The 19,311-nt window shown below is 36.9% G+C and overlaps 1 protein-coding gene across 1 annotated transcript in view; it reads left to right on the top strand.

The window, feature by feature from the left end:
* The first annotated feature begins 11,215 nt into the window (after window positions 1–11,215).
* The window catches only part of TBC1D32 (TBC1 domain family member 32), a 227,788-nt gene continuing 219,692 nt past the window's right edge, over window positions 11,216–19,311 (top strand). The window contains exons 1-2 of the mRNA XM_038000966.2: window positions 11,216–12,772; window positions 12,948–13,103. Coding sequence (XP_037856894.2) covers window positions 12,949–13,103 — 155 coding nt within the window. The 5' untranslated portion in view covers window positions 11,216–12,772; window position 12,948. The remainder of the gene's footprint in view (window positions 12,773–12,947; window positions 13,104–19,311) is intronic.

The raw sequence follows: 19,311 nt of genomic DNA, 5'->3' as shown, positions 1-19,311 counted from the left end.
CTGTCTGCTTTAGATATAATCTGTTGGCTTTCTTCATAATGCAGGAGAATTTAATGCACTAAAATGATCCCTGTACTAAGATTTTGTTGGATCCAGCATTATCTATACTAATATCACAATTGTGGGCAAACAAATTTCCACTCATAATTATGATATGTGCACACATCATGTATATATACACACATGTGTGTATTGTTTGGTATGCAATGCATTATACATAATTATATAATGTATAAAATTGCACAGTATGACATTCAATATATATTGAATGAAGTTATATAATTTTAGGTTCAAGCTTTTTCACTTACAATGTTGTGAATATTTTCGCTGTTGTTAAACATTCATAGGAAATTTTTTTTTAAGTGGCTGACATTAACAGCATATGGCTGGACCATAATTTATTTAACCTTCAACCTATTATGAAATATGTAGAAGGTTTCCAATTTTTTAGTGTTACAAATAACCTGTCTGTAAACATCCTTATAATTAACCATCAACTGCATATCTGATCCTTGAAGTAGATTCCTAGAAATAGAATTACTCAATCAAAAGTTATTGATATATATTGCCAGTTTCCATTCCAGGAAGATTTTGCTTATTTGCATTTCTGACAGCACTGTAAAAGAGTAATCATTTTATTCTGTATTATTTAACCCAAAATCCACATATGCTCTAAAACTGCTAATTTTGTAGATCTAGCTTGAGATTTTTGATTACCAGTATCACTGAAGATTTTTTCATATGTCCATTATTAATTATTACATAACATTTAAATTTTTTTCAGTTGAATATTTGGTTCTATAACTAATTTGAATTTTTAATATTTCAGATAAGTTTTATGAGTTAATTTATTTCTCTATCTTATCATTATTGGCAATTCTTTACAATTAAAAATATCCTAAAGAAAAGTAATTTTAAGGGTTAGCAATCTTATTAGAAATTCACAGTGAATAAAAAATTAGTTGCATGGCTACTTGTATTTATTTTGCCTTTTAATATATTATGTGGGCAATAAAATTTTAATAAAAACTTTTATATATTAATAAGAATTCTCCCCAGAAATAGTGCTATAAAACTAGTTTAGGAAAACAAAAAATTGTGGGTACCGAAATTTGTATAATCTTCTTTTTTTTTTTTTCTGAGGTGGAATCTTTCTCTGTCACCCAGGCTGGAATGCAGTGGTGCAATCTCAGTTCACTGCAACCTCTACCTCCTGCGTTCAAGCAATTCACCTGCCTCAGTCTCCCGAGTAGCCGGTACTACAGGTGCGTGCCACCACACCGGCATAATTTTTGTATTTTTAGTAGAGACAAGGTTTCACCATTTTGGCCAGGCTGATCTTGAACTCCTGACCTCATGATCCACCGCTTCAGCCTCTCAAAATGCTAGGATTACAGGCGTGAGCCACCAAACCTGGCTGAAATTTGCATAATCTTAAGGAGAGATGGTTTTTATAAATTAGAAGGGTAGTGGCAATGTTTATCATACTTACGTGTTAAATGATTGATAATCATTGTGTTAATCTTATACTTGCTTTCCCATTGTCTATTCCATTTACTTTTTGCCAATTGACTGGGGTGATATGCGTGCTTCATGTGGTTAAAAAAAAAAAAAAGTGCCTGTAGTAACATATGATCAGGAACAGTAAGAAGGGAAGATAGCAAGTTTTTTCCATTACTGTAGCAAGATAATAAGCCCTTGGATTATGAACAAAGTTCCATGTGGTAGCAGCTGATTGACTCGGGCAATATTACTTGCCTGTATCTGCTGGCCTGGGATTGGCAGAAGGAGAATCTTCCTAATGTGGCTTCAGAAATGAAAGACGTAATTGGATATTCTCCCAAAATTTGTGATGGGGTAGAATTCTGAACAGTAGAAAAGATTATCAACTACATTGTCTTTGCTAAAAAATTTTCAGTGGTGCTATTATCTGCAGGATAAAGTCTTATTCTTCTGATATAATGTATAATCTTGGTCTCTAGTAATCTAGATAGCCATTTGTTTTTGAGCATTAACTACACAAAGCTTCTTTAAACCCATTTCTCAACACTAATACTTGTGCTAGTCAGGGAAGGTATGAATCTTGAAATTTATTACTACTGTCAAGTTGGGCATGAATTGATACTGCTTTATAACTATTCTGGTTTGAACTTTCAGTTATACTCTATAAACACACTGATTAAATGTTGTTTAAATTAATTCAGTAGTATTTAGTATACCAAAAATTGTCTCAGAAAAATATAGTAGTTTTAATAGCCAAATGTGTAAACAATCCAAATGTCCATTAAAAGTCAATGGACGAACAGTTTGTGGCATATCAATACAATGGAATACTACTAAACCATACATACGAAAGAACTATTAATATACACACAACATGAACCAATCTCAAAATAATTATGCTGAATGAAAGAAGAAAGACAAATAGTACTTATTATATGTTCCACTTACATATAATACTAGAAAATGCAAACTAATCTATAGTGACATAAAGCAGATGAGTGGCTGACAAGGGACAGTGAAGGAAGAGTGGGGAGGAATGAGAAGTACAGATTAAAATACGGTTCCAGGAAACTTGGGGTGATGGGTATATTCATTATATTCATTGGGCATTAGTTTCACATGTGTATACATATGTCAAAACTTATCAAATGAAACACTTTAAAGATGCAAAAAAAAAGCAAAGAAATATGTAATAGCTCTTTATTATTACTGGCAATATAAAGCTATAAATAGTGCTGTGTACTAATTTATGTATGTATTTTGGTTTTGAATTTCATTATTTTTTCTCATAGGATCCTATGTTTATTGAAATAAATGTTTTTATTGAAGGAATCGTATCTTTACAGAAGAACTGACTGGCCTTATTATTTATTTCATGAGTTTAACATTTCTTGGTTATAAACACGTCTATCAATATGACTTCACCACTATACAATTCATCTATGTAACCAAAAACCATTTGTACCCCAAAAGCTATTAAAAAAATTAACATGGCCGGGCGCGGTGGCTCATGCCTGTAATCCCAGCACTTTGGGAAGCCGAGGTGGGTGGATCACAAGGTCAGGAGTTCAAGAGCAGCCTGGCCAAGATGGTGAAATCTCGTCTCTACTAAAAATACAAAAAATTAACAGAGAGCAGTGGCAGGTGCTGTAATCCCAGCTACTCAGGAGGCTGAGGCAGGAGAATCACTTGAACATGGAAGGTGGACATTGCAGTGAGCTGAGATCATGCCACTGCACTCCAGCCTGAGTGACAGAGTGAGACTCTGTCTCAAAAAAAACAAAAAAATAAATAAAAATAAAAATTATCATGCTTATCAATGTGAAATTATACACTGGCCACCAGAATGAAATAAAACAAATAAATATTATAAAGAATCCACAAATGATATAATTTACTATTTGTTTAGTATATCCTAATATATATGTAATATATTATTTTATATATATATATATATAAAATATAAACAGCGGCAGTAGGATTAGAAGACAGATACAGATTGGAGACAGATTCGGGAAGCAGAATCAATAACACTTTGTGATAGATTGGATTTGGGAGTTGAAGTAGAAGAAATGATGAAGAATGACTTCAGAGCTGCTTTTACTTAGGGAACTGGTAGACAGAGTGTGGATAGTGGGAAGAGGCTTAGGAATAGTGGAGATAACACTGATTTTAGAAATGATCACCAGTAGCTGGCAATGGTGAGTTTGGCATGTGGATATAAAATATGTATTTTTTAAAATGGGTAGTTATAGGTATGTGAGATGATAAGAAATCAATGTCAAAGTTGAAAACTTAGGACTTATAAGCAGAATCTGGCTAGTTGAATGAGTAAAATAAAATTCAGCCAGTCATTCATCTGTGAGAGTTTTAATTGAGTTCTGACTTAGTTGTGTCCATAGACGATCAATTATTTTCTAGAATATATGTTGCTATCTACCATGGGAATGGTAGATTGGCCATCTCATCTGCAAATCCACCCTCCATCTACTGTGCTTTCTTGTTCTGTAAAGGCTGTGGCACTATCAATGACATTTTCAGACATCCTTGCAGCTAGTGTTCTGTGTGTGAATTTGGTTCTGCAAATTAAGCACACTTACACAATTGAGAAGGCGTAAGTTTTATGTCTTTTCTTGGTTGTATATATGCTGGCAAACACGGTCATGGAAATGTGACATTTTCTGTAGCATCCTTCCATACACTTATCTCCAGCTTCCTATGTATTGGGAAGCAATTTCAGTGGAGATGATGGCCATATTTCAGTACCCAATAAGCAGCTCTATGGGATTTGATGGGGATTTGTGCTGATCACAGAAACTTCCAGACCCAAGTCTGCTATCCCTGAATTTGGCTATTGTTATTTATTTATAAATTTCATGGTTCTATAGTAGCACAGAAGTAGTGTTGCTACTAGAGGGTCAGTTCTGTAGTGCTCTGGGAATAATTTCTTGAGGCTCAGTTTAGAGCCTTCTTCTTTGGTCCTTCCAGCAATTTTATAAACTCCTAAATTCCTGTCCTTTTTTTTTTTCTTTCTTTTTTTTTTTTTTTTTGAGACAGGGTCTCGCTCTGTCGCCCAGCCTGGAGTGCAGTGACGGGATCTTGGCTCACTGCAAGCTCCACCTCCCAGGTTCATGCCATTCTCCTGTTTCAGTCTCCCAGGTAGCAGGGACTACAGGCGCTCACCACCACACTGGCTAACTTTTTGTGTGTGTGTGTGTGTGTGTTTTTAGTAGAGACGGGGTTTCGCTGTGTTAGCCAGGATGGTCTCGATCTCTTAACCTCGTGATCCACCCTCCTTGGACTCCCAAAGTGCTGGGATTACAGGCGTGAGCCACCGCATCTGGCCCCTGTACTTCTTAAAATATCTAGACTGGTTTCTGTTTCCTGAACTGAATAATATCTGATCTAGCCAGGAAATAATAATGTGTACAATTTGGGGAAAGACAGAATATCATCATAGGTATATATGGCAGAGACTGCCAGCTATCTACCAATATCCATTCTGCCTTACTCTTCTGAGTCACTGAAGATCCTAGTTTTATTATTTAAGCAAAGACCCCACTTTTTAGCCTCTGCAGCTGCATGTGTTCATGTAAATATGCCCTGGCCAATGAGATTAAACAGGAGTAGCGTATGTTACTTTTTGGTGGTGCCTTTGCTTGCTTATCTTTTCTACTGGCTAAGAAGCAGATGTAGTGGTGAGAATTGGAGAAACCATCCTGGATCCAAAGATGAAAAATCCTTGTTGATGATGGCAAAGCCACTCTACCAGATTGGGACCGACTAGATCTGGATCCATACATAAGGGGTAAACTGCTATCTTTCTGAGGCTACTATATTTTTGGGTCCCCCCCACTCTCTGCCTGTTTTTTCTAGCAGCTTAGACTGTAACCTAAGCTAAGATATAAGTGAGCTATGAAATTTGAGCCCAAGTCTGAAAATGTATGTTACTCTATTAACAACAATTAATTAATGAGGTAGCATATATAATATGTTTATAGGAATAAGACTTGGAATAGCTCAAGCTATTATAAAACAAGAATCTTGCCTTCATTCTCCTTCTTTATCACCACCATCCATACTAACCTAGTCCACATCTCATCCTCCCTCTCCAGGATGCCTGTGAGGCCCCTATCTCCATTCACTCACTTATTCCCAGGCACTTACAAGTCTTCTCTATGCACAGATTGTGCTGCACACAGGAAGCACAGTGGAGAACTGAGAAGGCTGACTGGTCTGTGTTCCTGGTCTGCTGGGACCCAGAGACAAAGAAACGGACAGCGACCACAAGCATGTGAGTGAGGAGGGGAGCCTGGGCTCTGTGCAGGTGCATGCAGGGATTTACCCCATACTCACAAATTCTGGAGCCAGGGCCGGCAACTTCATTTGTGAAGGGTCGCGGGGAGGTATTGAAAAATGAAAACATGGAGTCCCTTGTTCACAAAACAGGAAAAACGACTCTAAATGGTACTAAAATACAAAACATTTTCTTTCTCTTTGTTCTAATAATTTACCATTGTTATTTGCTATTTAAGGTCATTCGGAGTAAAGAAAATTTTAATTCTAAATTTTTAGCTGAATTTTACTGTTCCTCTTCGTGTTGTGCAATGTTAATTTTAAATACAAATATGAGTATTATATTCCTATACAGAAACAATGAAATTACACAATTCGCGTTTTGCAGCTCATACATTTATATACACTTTGTTCTTATCGGAACAGTAGAAATGCTGCACAAAACTATATCAAAGATTTTTATTTCACTTCTTGATAGTGGCAACGATACTGCCTTCTTGAGACTGCCTTCAGCTTACTGTGAACAAGGAAGAACTGAAAGAAAGGAGCTATGGCTTTTCCTGTCTTTCCCTATCTTTCCATGCCATTATTTTTTGGCATAAGTGCCTGATTAATACAGGAAAATAAAAGGAGTAGGAAAAGGTATGACTGGGGTCGCTAGCCTGTGGTGTTATTCACAAGGTCATTGCCGCCTTTCTGTGTTTGAAACAAGACCTCACATGGGAAGTGTGGCCTCCCTGCAGACTCAGTTATAGACATACACGATGACCTGTTACTGATCTGGAGCTCCGCTAACCTGCGCATCGTAGGGGCACTGGAATACTGTGCTCACAGCGTCATCAACTCCTCTCCTCTGCTTTGTGCTCCTGCTGTGCAGTCCTTCCAAAACACAAGTTCAGAGATAAATAGTATTAAGATTCAAGGCAGACCTGGCAAAGCATTAAGCCTAGCACAGAGCCCTTTTGAGTGCAGGGCCCCCCATGACTGCGCAGATTGTACCTCCGTGAAGTCAGCAGTCCTCTAGTCTTAACTGTAATCCACAGGAAATTCAAGGTTAGGGGAGCATGTTAAATGACACCACAAGGACACAGTCTGCAAATTCAGGGCATGGGGCGATGCAGAGTCAATGACCTGACTGCTTCAACGAGTCAGTGGGGGAACAAGAGGGAGAAAAGGCTGAAACAGACTCAATGAAATGAAACGCGAATTTGTTTGGCTGCTGATTGAAATAAACCAACTGTGAAAACACATTTCTGGACAATTAGGGAAATTTGGATGTTAACTTGTATTTGATGCTATAAAGGAAGTCTTTTGAATTTAGTTAGTAGTGAAGGAAAATCATATATATATATATATATATATATATATATAGTGGTTATGTGGGGAATAGACCTGATCTATGAACAATGCAGGCCAAGGTGTTTAGAGATCAAATGATGAGATGTTTGAGGTTTAATGTATTTGAGAACAAATGGGGGTGGGGGAGTAATAGTTAACATAAGATTGGCAAGATATTGAAAATTTTTGAATCTGAGAGGTTCGCTTTATTCTCTATACTTCTGTAAAGTTTTAAAAATGTTTTGTAATGGAAAGAAGGAAAATGTGTGTGTGTGTGTGTATATATATATATATAATTGTTAATATGTATTCCTTAAACAGTTATTTTCTTTGTTTTTAGTAAATTCTGTTTTCAACACTGAATTATTACCATTTTTTTTTGCAACAAATTACTGAACAGTTAATGAAAACATTTGAATTCCATGATTTATGCATAGGAATGTTGGCATGAAAGTCATTTTCTCCAACTTTGTGTTCTCTTCTTTTCTTAGAGCAATATGGAAAATTTCCCAGCACATAAGACATTTTAATGTTCTTTCCTAAAGATGTAACTATATACGTGTAAGTGGCTAATTATTCAAGTTTTTATTTAGTAACGAATTCAAGAGAAATCCTATTTTTATTGAAAATTCTATTACTAAAATTGTTTGTGATAAATTAATTCATCCTATAACTCTTTTAAGGAACAAATATGTTTTTTATATTATATTTTTTCTTAAAGTGAAAGAAGAAATTCACATGTACACACAATGCACATGTAGTTTAGAGACTTGTTTAGACATGAGAATAGATTGAATTAGACTGAATATGGTCTCAAATTAATAAAAAAAAAAGGAGGGGGAAATTGTATTAAAATCAAGTCTTAAGAAGCAAGGTTCAGTTATACCTGATGTACAGAACTTTCTAGACCACATAACAAATATCTTCAAAGTTGGATTCAATGCTGGAAACATGAGAGTGAATATATTTTAGCCTTGCTTTCAGAGCAGTGAGATTCTTGTCTTGCTGGCATCATACTAAAAGCAGGATTAGGATAAGGCATTAGCTCAAGAGGCTTATTTGGAAAATTGCTTAGGCCAACAATTTAGGAGGGATCAGTAAGTGATCCCTGTAAATAATGAATGTCATGTTTCTTGTAAATAAGGAAACATAGTTATTTATACCAATTCAAATTCTTTTTCCAGACATGCAAGAAAACTTTCAAAGCCAAGAACTATATTTTGGGTAATGGCCAAACTCTATGTTAGACTTTTGAAGAAATTTTTCATGAGTAAGTGTTTGGTTTTCCAATCAAATATCTCCCTGGGAAAAAGCAAAAGCCATTTTAAAATGAGAGATCCCCAAAATTAAAAAAAGTCTTTAAGTAGAGATGTTAGAGATTTATAGCTCCCTAATTTCATTCTGATTTGTTACTAGAGAAGAAAAAGCCAATTTCAAAACCTAGAAGATTTGAAATAGTTCACTCTCTTATTAGTTTATAAAAGTTGCATCTGGCTAAGTTCTATAAAAATATCCAATTCAAAGTTGTAGAAATGGGCAACGATGATAATAACATTCAATAGTTATTCAACACTTTTCCAAAATTCGAAGCCTTTGCTAGTACTTTACATGTGTTACCTCACTGCAAATCCATGAGTACAAAGTACTTACTATGCTCACAGCCTTTTTAAAAAAGTAAAGAAAACACATTAAAAAAAATTTAGATCATTGACACGGTTACTGTGGCCATATCTCTTTGGGGCAAAAATTAGTTCTTTGACAAGAATCCCCTGTGTACAGAACAGACATAAGGAAGACCTGGCAGTCCATGACATGAGCAGAAACTCATGTTATTATTATAAGAACACCATGTGTTGGATAATGGGATAATATCTGATTCACTGAATCAGATTCCATAGCCATGTAGCATTTCCTCGGAAATAGACTAAAACTCAGAGATTCATATGCAGTAGGCTTACTGGGGTGTACTCTTGGGAACAAGGTCTGGGAAGAGTCTGGGAGGAAGAATTAGGTATAAGGAGAAGTTCAGCTGTAATGCTCTTGCAAAAAAGTCTCCAGCCAATCATGTGAGGAACTCTGAAGCTGAGATGGTCCTTCAGAGTTGTCCCACAGATATCTTAGGAATTCAACTTCCTAGGTTGAGTGCATCTTATTTAAGGATATATAAGAACATGTGCAGAAATATTCTCTGGAAAATATTGAAAACTTTTGGAGAGATTAAGAACTTGGTTTACTTGTTAAAAATTCTCAAAATATTACAAGTTCAACATTTTTGTGTCTTCCTGTTGAATTAAACTAGTTTTAAAAATTATGATGTGACACGCTGTATCTCTGACATCTTTAAGTTTATTTTTGCTGATACGAGTATACCTTCAACAGCTTTATTTTGGATAATATTCACCTATTTTATCTTTTTCCATCTTTTAAATTCTTACTTTTCTAGGTTTCTTTTAAACTCTTACTTTTCTAGATTCTAATAGCATAGAGTTGGTCATTTTAAAATACAATCTGGCAGTTCTGGCTTTTTTTTTTTTTTTTTTTTGAGACGGAGTCTGGCTCTGTCGCCCAGGCTGGAGTGCAGTGGCTGGATCTCAGCTCACTGCAAGCTCCGCCTCCCGGGTTTACGCCATTCTCCTGCCTCAGCCTCCCGAGTAGCTGGGACTACAGGCGCCGCCACCACGCCCGGCTAGTTTTTTGTATTTTTAGTAGAGACGGGGTTTCACTGTGTTAGCCAGGATGGTCTCGATCTCCTGACCTCGTGATCCGCCCGTCTCGGCCTCCCAAAGTGCTGGGATTACAGGCTTGAGCCACCGCGCCCGGCAGTTCTGGCTTTTAAGTGGAGTGTTGAGTTCATCTAAATTTATCAGTGTTTAGGGCTTTTTCTATAATGTTTCTTTGTATATTTTTATTTTTCCTATTTTTCTAATGGGTTTTTTTTTCCTTTTTAAAAAATGTATTCATTGTTTTCTCTCCTTATTTAATTTTTCTCCCCATTTTTAAAAATGAAAATTCTCTATTTCTTCTTTTCTTTTCTTTTTTTTGAGATGGCGGCTCACTGCAAGCTCCGCCTCCCGGGTTCACGCCATTCTCCCGCCTCAGCCTCCTGAGTAGCTGGGACTACAGGCGCCCGCCACCATGCCTGGCTAATTTTTTTGTATTTTTTAGTAGAGACGGGGTTTCACCGTGTTAGCCAGGATGGTCTCTATCTCCTGACCTCGTGATCCGCCGGCCTCGGCCTCCCAAAGTGCTGGGATTACAGGCGTGAGCCACCGCGCCTAGCCTCTATTTCTAATTTTTAAGCGGTTACATTTGAAATTTTGCCATGCTCACTCAGTCAAGTTTAACATCTTAAACTCCCTTTAGAAAAATACAAGATGCTTGGTGCAGTGGTACATATCTGCAGTTCTAGCTACTTGGGAGTCTAAAGTTGGGGGATCATTTGAGCTCAGGAATTTGAATCCAGACTGGGCAACATAGACCCCATCTCTAAAAAAAAGAAAAAAAAAACACAAAAATACAAAGATTGCAGAACATTTCAACTTATTCTATTTCCTACTTTCTAATGATTGTTTCTAGTATTTTAGTACTATATTTTTAATCTTCACAAATTAGAATAATTTATAATCATTATTTTATGTAGACAATATTTATAGAATTTTACTTTAAAGCATCCCTCCTCTGTTTTTTGCCCTCTTTCCTTCTTGTATCTCAGGTATTCTAAGTTTGTTTTCCTTCTTCGTAAGGTATAATATTTAGAACAGTAGCTCTTAATCTGTCAAGTTCTATTCTCCCTTAGAAGGTTTTTTGAAATATGTGGGTACATTTTGTCATCACGGTGGTTTCAGGGCACTTACTGGCATCTGTAGTGTGAGACAGGGACACTTAAACACCTTGAAATACACCCAGGACAGTCACGTACACAAAAGGATTGTTCTGGTTCTTACATGACTCTCAGTGGTTTCAATGGTTCTTCTGGGTATTTCATGCAGAAAAATGCTCTTGGTAAGTATCTGAGTCTAGGATCTAATTCCATGTATATAAATGGATACAATATTTATAAATAGGATCTAATTCCATATATAAATAGATATAATACTTATAAACATGGACTTAGAAATATAAATATTATGAATATGAATATTATATAAACATAAATGGAATATTTGGCACAGTTTTAACACGCTGAATTTTTCAGGAATGCAAAAGCCATGTAAACCAAGGAATTTTGTTCTGAATTTTACCAATAGCAGCAATATTTCAGAAAATCACATCACTAATGGCTATCTCAGTCTTCTTGTCTGAGTTGTCAATACAACCACCTGTTAATTTGAATACGCAGCTGTCACATTGCTGGTAACTCTATGTATGTGCACACAGATACATGCATATATATATATTGAGTTTTAAGCATCCCCCACAAATGAAGTTGCAAATACGCCTACTCTGCTAATATATTTTTTCCCCTAATGCAGTAGACAATCAAGACAATTAGCGTACATTTCATGAAGTTACATGCCGCTAGAGCTGGCAAAGATGTATCATACTTTCGCTTCCGAAAGTAATAGCGTAAACATCAAAGAGTACATTAATCCTGGCTAATATGTGATGTGTACCTGATACTAGGGGAGTAAAATATAAGGCTGGATAAAGGAGAATTCATTGACATTGAACCACTCATCGGTGGGACAGCTCCTTACAGCCTGGACATAACCATGGTCTGGGAATTGATCTAGCCTGGAAACTAGATGAGGTATCATGAATATCCACTGCAGCTTCCTGCAGAACGATCTTTATATATGATACCATCACATTGTGTCTCTCTGGAATCCCATTACATCCTACTACTTGCACGAAAATCTCGAATCCCTTAACGTGCCAACAGATTAGACCCTTCCAGATGTGACCAATTTACTTCTTTAGCTTCCTCACCTCCTCTTTCTAACCCTATTACCTCAAGTGCCAGTATATCCTACACTCTGAGGTCCCTATTCTTTGCATGTCCAGTTTGCTCTTTGCTTCTTTCCTCAACTCCTCTATCAGGTTGCAACTAATTCTGGGTCTCCACAGCACCGACTTGGCACATTTTTTATTTTCTAGCATGACATTTAATTGCACTGTATTGTAATCGTTATTTTTCTCTGTTACTCAATGACGGAATCTGCTTCATAGCTCCTAGCAAGGTGCTTGGTAAGGAAAGTGTTTGGTGAGGCGTAGGAGCTCAGTAGGTGTTAGCCGTTAGAGGAAAATAACACTGCAACTTTTCAATACCATTTACTCTTCAATTGAGCCTTGCCAGGCTACTTTCAGTTTCACTTCTACTCTTTCTTTTATTGATCACTTTCTCTTCGTACTCTCTTCTCTCCCACCTACAACGCGGCGGCGAGGGAGAACGGCTCACTGGAACATTTTCTGGGCGCCCCCAGGTCACCTGGTGCCACTCCCTCTCACCAAGGAAGCCACATCAGCGAGCTGACGTCACGCGCACCGCTGACGTTCCGTCGTCGGTTCCTCCCATCAGATCATTCCTGATGTCTCTTTTGTTAGCCGGGAAAGTCTGAGGTCTGCTGGTACTGAAGGCTAGCAACTACGAGTACCAGAGACGAGACCTCGCGGATCCCTGCTTCCTTAAAGTAAGGTGACTTGTTTTCCGAAATGACGCGCTGGCAGCTGAGGGCCCACCCACAGGCGCTAGCCGCGGTCTCCCTGGGAACGACGCCGCACGTAGCCGGGGCTGGGTAGGGGTGCGCGTGCGCAGTGCGCGGCTTTTGCTCGGACCTGGAGTAATGAGAGTGGGCGTTTGATTCCAACAGGATGGCCAGTTTCTCCAGCGAGGACCAGGCAATGTTGCAGGCGATGCTGAGGCAGTTGTTCCAGAGCGTGAAGGAGAAAATCACGGGTGCCCCTTCCCTGGAGTGTGCCGAAGAGATTCTTTTACATCTGGAGGAAACTGATGAAAATTTTCACAAGTAAAATTGCTTTTGATATCTTAAGCCTACAAACCATTGATCCAGAGAAGGTCCAGAGAAAGGTCAACAATGTTAATTTTTATTTATTGTTTTTAAAATCGTGCCCAACTCGGAGTGTTACTTTTTCTCTTATTTGTCAAAACGTCGAATTTATTTAACATTTATTCTTATTTCCTAAAGCTTCTTCCTCCTCTCTCTGTCTATATTTTTTGAGGGGGAATCTCTCTCTGTCGCCCAGGCTGGAGTGCCTCCCGAGTAGCTGGGACTGCAGGTGCCCGCCACCGCGCCTGGCTAGTTTTTGTATTTTTAGTAGAGACGGGGTTTCGCCATGTGGGTCAGGCTGGTCTCGAACTCCCGACCTCAAGTGATCCGCCCGTCTCGGCCTCCCAAGGTGCTGGGATTACAGGCCTGAGCCAGCGCGCACGGCCGCCGCCTCTGCCACAACCACTATATCCTAATAATCCATTACCCCGTGCCTCACCCGGGCAGCGCAGTAATATTAATATAAATTATTCATTCTCTTTGAAAGAATACTTCCACGATTTCAGGGGATTCCTGTCACTATACAGTACTTAAAAGCAATGAGTTCCAACAATCTTTGTTCCTTTGCTGGTATTTTCAGTGGCCACACGAATTACTCACTCTGAGCACTGCAAAGGGAATACCGAAGTGAGATCATTAGTTTCCTCTGGAATAGTTTAAGTTTCTCTAGAGGGGTAAGCCACATAACTAAATGTCTGTGATACATGTCAGAAATATAAGAGACAGAGAAGCGGGGACAGAGTGCTCTGCGTGTGGGAGCAGTAAGGAAAAGAGGTTTAATGAGAGAGGTGCCATTTGAGGTAGATCTTGAAGATCTTTAGAGACTTATGTTTTTCTTTTGGTTCATATAATTTCAGTTAAGCCTCTGAATTTACAAGTCTGCCTCCAGGTGCCTCCATTCATTATTATTACTAGTGTTTTTAACTCAGTGTTTGCATTTCATTTGGATCTGACAGAGATGACATTGGAAATTTTTCTAGTTATACTACCGTTACTGACTCTTGGTTACCCTTGGGTACCCTGAAGTTCTCCTCATCTGGAACTCCTATCAATATCATATATGTGCATCAGGACATTTTTGAGTTCTTTAAAATTCTATGTACAAGTTTGTGTTTACTTGCAGTTTTATAGGAGGAGTATTTACAGTTTTCACTACTTTCTCAATTTGAGTTTTAAAAAATGTGAAAGGAATCTTCATTAATGTTGAGTTTCTAATTTCTTTAGTATTTCCGATTATACATACGGTTTCTTTTTCTTTTGTATTTCCATGATTTTCTTGTTTATTTTCTCATTCAATTCACTACTAATACCTGTTATTAGATGATAACGTTATTTTTTTTGGAGCTACCAGAGACTAGCTTTTTTTGGTTAGCTACAGATTTATTAAACAGTGGAGTATAGAAAAATTAGAACTTTTTCAAATATAGATTGAGTGATTAATGTTTTGTAAGCTCATATAATGATAATTTACCTCACACACATCCACATAAAGCATTATGTTTGGGATTTCATTTCTGGTTTTTATTTTACATGGAGTTGTTTAAATTATCTGTAAATTACTGAGTAGGTTTTTGCTAGGATCATATTCTGGGAATTTGGCCATTTCATTTAGATTTTCAAACTTATTTATAAAAAGGTTTTCATGAATATCCTGTTATCTTTTTAGTATATCCAGTATCTGTAGTCATGTTCCCTTTTGTTTTTATTTGTGTCTTCCCACTTTTGCTCTTCATCTGTTATGCTAGAAGTTTATTTTCTTAGCCTTTTCAATGGACCAACTTTTGACTTTTTCTCCTTTCTGTTATATAGACACATATTTTTTGTTTTATTAATTTCTACTCTTTATTTTTTCTATGTGGGAAACCTTTAACCTTCTGGTACTGAATACTAGCTCATTAATATGCAGCTCTTTTTTCTTTTTTAATAGAAGCATTTAAAGCTACACTTTTGCCTATAATTATTGCTTTATCTGTATCAATTTAAAAATTTTTTCAAGTTAAAATTGGGTCATTGTAGTTACTCTCAGAAGTCTAATGACTCTAGTAATACTGTATTACTCTTCAACAGCTCATTAGGTAGGTTAAATAAATGCTTTTTAAATGACATGCACAGTTAATAGTTACTATTTACTAAAGAGATTTACTTGTGGCCTCCTAAAAATCAGTCCAGAGGGGCTCGAATTATAGCTAGTTTATAGTCTTAAAGGTAAGACTTAGAATCCTAAAAGTCATTTTTAATCTTAATAATAGGGTAAAATGTATAATGTCTTAGTTGCACTAGCCTGAGATCTGTGTCTTAGGAGGAGGGAATTCTTTTATGTGAGAAAGGAAACGAGGAGCTGCTTGACTTTGGTGTCTCCATAGAATTTTCCAATCTCAGAGTTGGAAGGGATCTTAAAGGTCAGTTATTTCAGGTGCTCATATTTCCATTTCTCTTTCTTTCAGTGACCTAACTCTCCTTCAGCACTAATGTTCTAGAGTCACTTAGTTGTGTCTTCCTTTCCAAAGTGTTTATTTCAGAATTTTTCATTTTTCCACATCCACTATTAGAACATTGATTCCCTAAATCCAAGTGATGTTGACCTGTATTTAGCAAGAAAAATAATCTAATTAAAAGACTTATAGGGGAGGCTGGACATGGTGGCTCACGCCTGTAATCCCAGCACTTTGAGAGGCCAAGGCAGGTGAATCACTTGAGGACGGGAGTTCAAGACCAGCCTGGCCAACATGGTGAAACCCTGTCTCTACTGAAAATACTAAAAAAAAAAAAAAAAAAAAAAAAAAAAAAAAATTAGCCGGGCGTGGTGGTGGGCGCTGGTAATCCCAGCTTCTTGGGAGACTGAAGCAGGAGAATTGCTTGACCCCGGGAGGTGGAGGTTGCAGTGAGCCGAGATCGTGCCACTGCACTCCAACCTGGGCAACAGAGGGAGAGGGACTCCATCTCAAAAAAAAAAAAAAAAAAAAAAAAAAAGACTTATGGGAAATTGTTGCTAGGCTGTTAACATTTTTGTAAGAAGTTGGTTTTTAAGACAGTTGATGTAATTTCAGGTGGTATAATAAAGTGAGGGAAAATGTCATTTGGGGAGAAACTACAGCATAGGCAGTACAGCCATATCTAGGCATGTGTTTTATGGGACAGCTAAAATACTATCTCTGCTTTTCACAGGAACTTCTTTTTTTCTACAGTAAACTGTATACCCTCTAAAAGATCTAAGCTCTCCCACTTTTCTCTAAGAATGGCAACAAGGATTTGAGACCTGGTGGGAGGGGAGAGAGAGAAGAGTACGTTGTTTTCATTATGTGTGTATGTGTTGTGTAAATTTTTACATGCAGACTGGCTCCCTATAAAGCAGCATTGCTTTTTCAACCTTTGCTGCACTGGAACCATCTGGGGGCTATTTAGAAAAATACTGATGCTTAGTCCCTACCATAGATGAATCAAAATTTCCTGGGGGTTTTGGCAGAGGGAAGTGGTAGAGGCTGGGCCCTGGTGGTTTTAAAACAAAGCTTTCTATGTAAGTCTAATATACAGTTAGAGTTGAGACCTCAGAATTAGAGTGTAGTTACTGGCATTTCAGTGAGAAATAGACTGTTTCGTTGTTTTTTTACCAATTCTAATGATTTTAACAGTCTCTAATGCAGAGACTCACCTTTATAGCCTTCTCACTTGGTCTGTTTTTGATACAGAGGGACCACAGTAATATTTGTTGAATTGGGTATCATTCTTTGTTTTACAGAATAATTCACCAGTGACTTTTTAATTAGGGAACTCTAGTATGTTTAAGTGGTAACTTCAAGAAAATATTTCCTTTGGGCTGTGCTCAGTGGCTTATGCCTGTAATCCCTGCACTTTGAGAAGTCGAGGTGGGCAGATCACTTAACACCAGGAATTCAAGACCAGCTTGGACAACATGGCAAAACCCTGTCTCTACAAAAAATATGAAAATTAGTTGGGTGCAGTGGCATGTGCCTGTAGTCCCAGCCACTCAGAAGGCTGAGGTGGGAGGATCCCTTGTGCCCAGAATGTCAAGGCTGCTGTGAGCCTAGGTAACAGAGCGAGACCCTGTCACAAAATAAAACAAAATAAATGAAATAAAGTAAGAAAGTATTCATTCTGTAAGGAGATTTACCTGTATGGAGAAAATTACCAAGAATTATGTGTGCTTGTATAATTAATGAATGCATTCCTTGTAACTGTTTATTATGAGCCAAAAGCTTATTTTTGACCTAAAAAGTTGTAGGAGATGTAAAATACTCGTTCTTTCTATTATATGATCTTATATACACTAGTGTGATTAAGTATGATTATATATGCTAATGTGATATAAGATTGTTTGTCATATAATAAATTCTATGATTCTGAAATATAGCCTATTTTAAGAATTCCTCATGTCAACATTACAATTCATAACCACTAATAAAATACTTTAAAAAAATTAATGATAATTTTTTCCATATGTGATTGAATATTTCTTGCCTTTTTATTTATTTATTTAATTTTTTTTTTTGAGACAGAGTCTCACTCTTGACCCCAGGCTGGAGTGCAATGGCAAGATCTCAGCTCACTGCAACCTCCGCCTCCTGGGTTCAAGTGATTCTCTTGCCTCAGCCTCCCGAGTAGCTGGGATTACAGGCGTTTGCCACCATGCCCGGCCACTTTTTGTATTTTTAGTAGAGACGGGGTTTCACCATGTTGGCCAGGCTGATCTTGAACTCCTGACCTCAGGTGATCTGCCCACCTCGGCCTCCCAAAGTGCTGGGATTACAGGCATGAGCCACTGCTCCCGGCCTCTTGCGTTTTTAAATAGCTAAAAGGATGACTTTTTTGAAACAAACTTGTACCAGTTAGATTTTTGAATGTCTTTAGGTTGTAAGAGTAACCTCTGTACCTCTCCATATTTTTATATAAATATTATGAACATGTCAGAAGTTTATCACAGAAAAAAATTACTGCATTTTCTTGGGAAATATAGGTAAGAAATCTGGCAAAAAGAGAATGGAAAAAGTGAATGTTCTTTTACTCAACTTGGTAAAGTTTTTCAATGTAAATGTGAAGAATTTCAAATCATTGGTTACTACTGATGAATGATCAGACACATTGCTGTGTATTTTAACTAAACTGCTTCTGAAATGTGGTGAGCTCCACTCCACATGTCTTTCCTTATTAACAAACAGTTGTCTTCTTAGGTTTTAATGTCCCTCTTTGAAGAATATTTTGTAAAAGATATTTTGCATTCATTTGGTAATAGTGTCATTGGTACCAAATTTTAATTTTTTTTCTCATTAAATTACTTCTAAAGTAACAAGGTTAGTCAAATGTATGCATAGTATATTTGGTGAGAAAAATGTCAAAGTATATGAAAACGCTATTATATGAAGAACATTTTAATATTCAGATTATCATCACCATTAAGTAGTAGGCAATTGAAACTTAGGTCAAGTGTTTTGCCTAAGATTGCAAAATTGGTCAGTGTAAACTTCAGAATTTAAACCTGAAGCAAACCTGCTTCATAGATTATTAAAAGAAATATAAGAATTATAAACTTGTTTATTTGTTGTACAGACTATATCGTTTAAAAAACTAGAAAAACCAGTTATTAGAAAAATTTTAAATGAATAATGTATACTAATAGACTTTAATTAAAATAGAAATAAGTGGAAGTGGTATTTATTGTAACCCATGTCAGTCAAAGCTATATTATTCCTATTATTATCTTGATATTTTAAGCACAATTGGAACATGTGAAATCTGAAAATGTTAACAGCTTGCTTAAAGATCTGAAAGGATAGGACCTAAATTGTAGCAGAATTGATTTAAATTAGACCTAGTAAGAATATTTTAAAATAAGTTGTTAAGCATGATATAGATTTTTCAGAGAGCTTTTGTATTTCCTGAATAGAAATTTTAAAATATAGAACATTCACTAATGGTTAGAATTTTGTAATTCTTGGGGAGAGAGGATATTGAAAGGCCAGATTAGCATCCTGCGGGCCATATTTGGTCTGTGGACATGTTTGCTTTGACTACTTTAAAAAAAAAAAAGAAAAGCACCATTTAAAAATTGAGAGATAGTGCTTAAAAGTCAGTTTTCTGGCTTTTCTTAAAACGTTAAAAGGTTGACACCAGGCTTATATTTCTTAAAGACAAGTTGTTGGAACTATGTAGA

The sequence above is a fragment of the Chlorocebus sabaeus genome, chromosome 13 (genome assembly GCF_047675955.1).
Source record: "Chlorocebus sabaeus isolate Y175 chromosome 13, mChlSab1.0.hap1, whole genome shotgun sequence".
Lineage (NCBI taxonomy): Eukaryota > Metazoa > Chordata > Mammalia > Primates > Cercopithecidae > Chlorocebus > Chlorocebus sabaeus.
The sequence above is the reverse complement of the archived record's forward strand: the minus strand, read 5'-3'. Positions and strand labels throughout refer to the sequence as shown.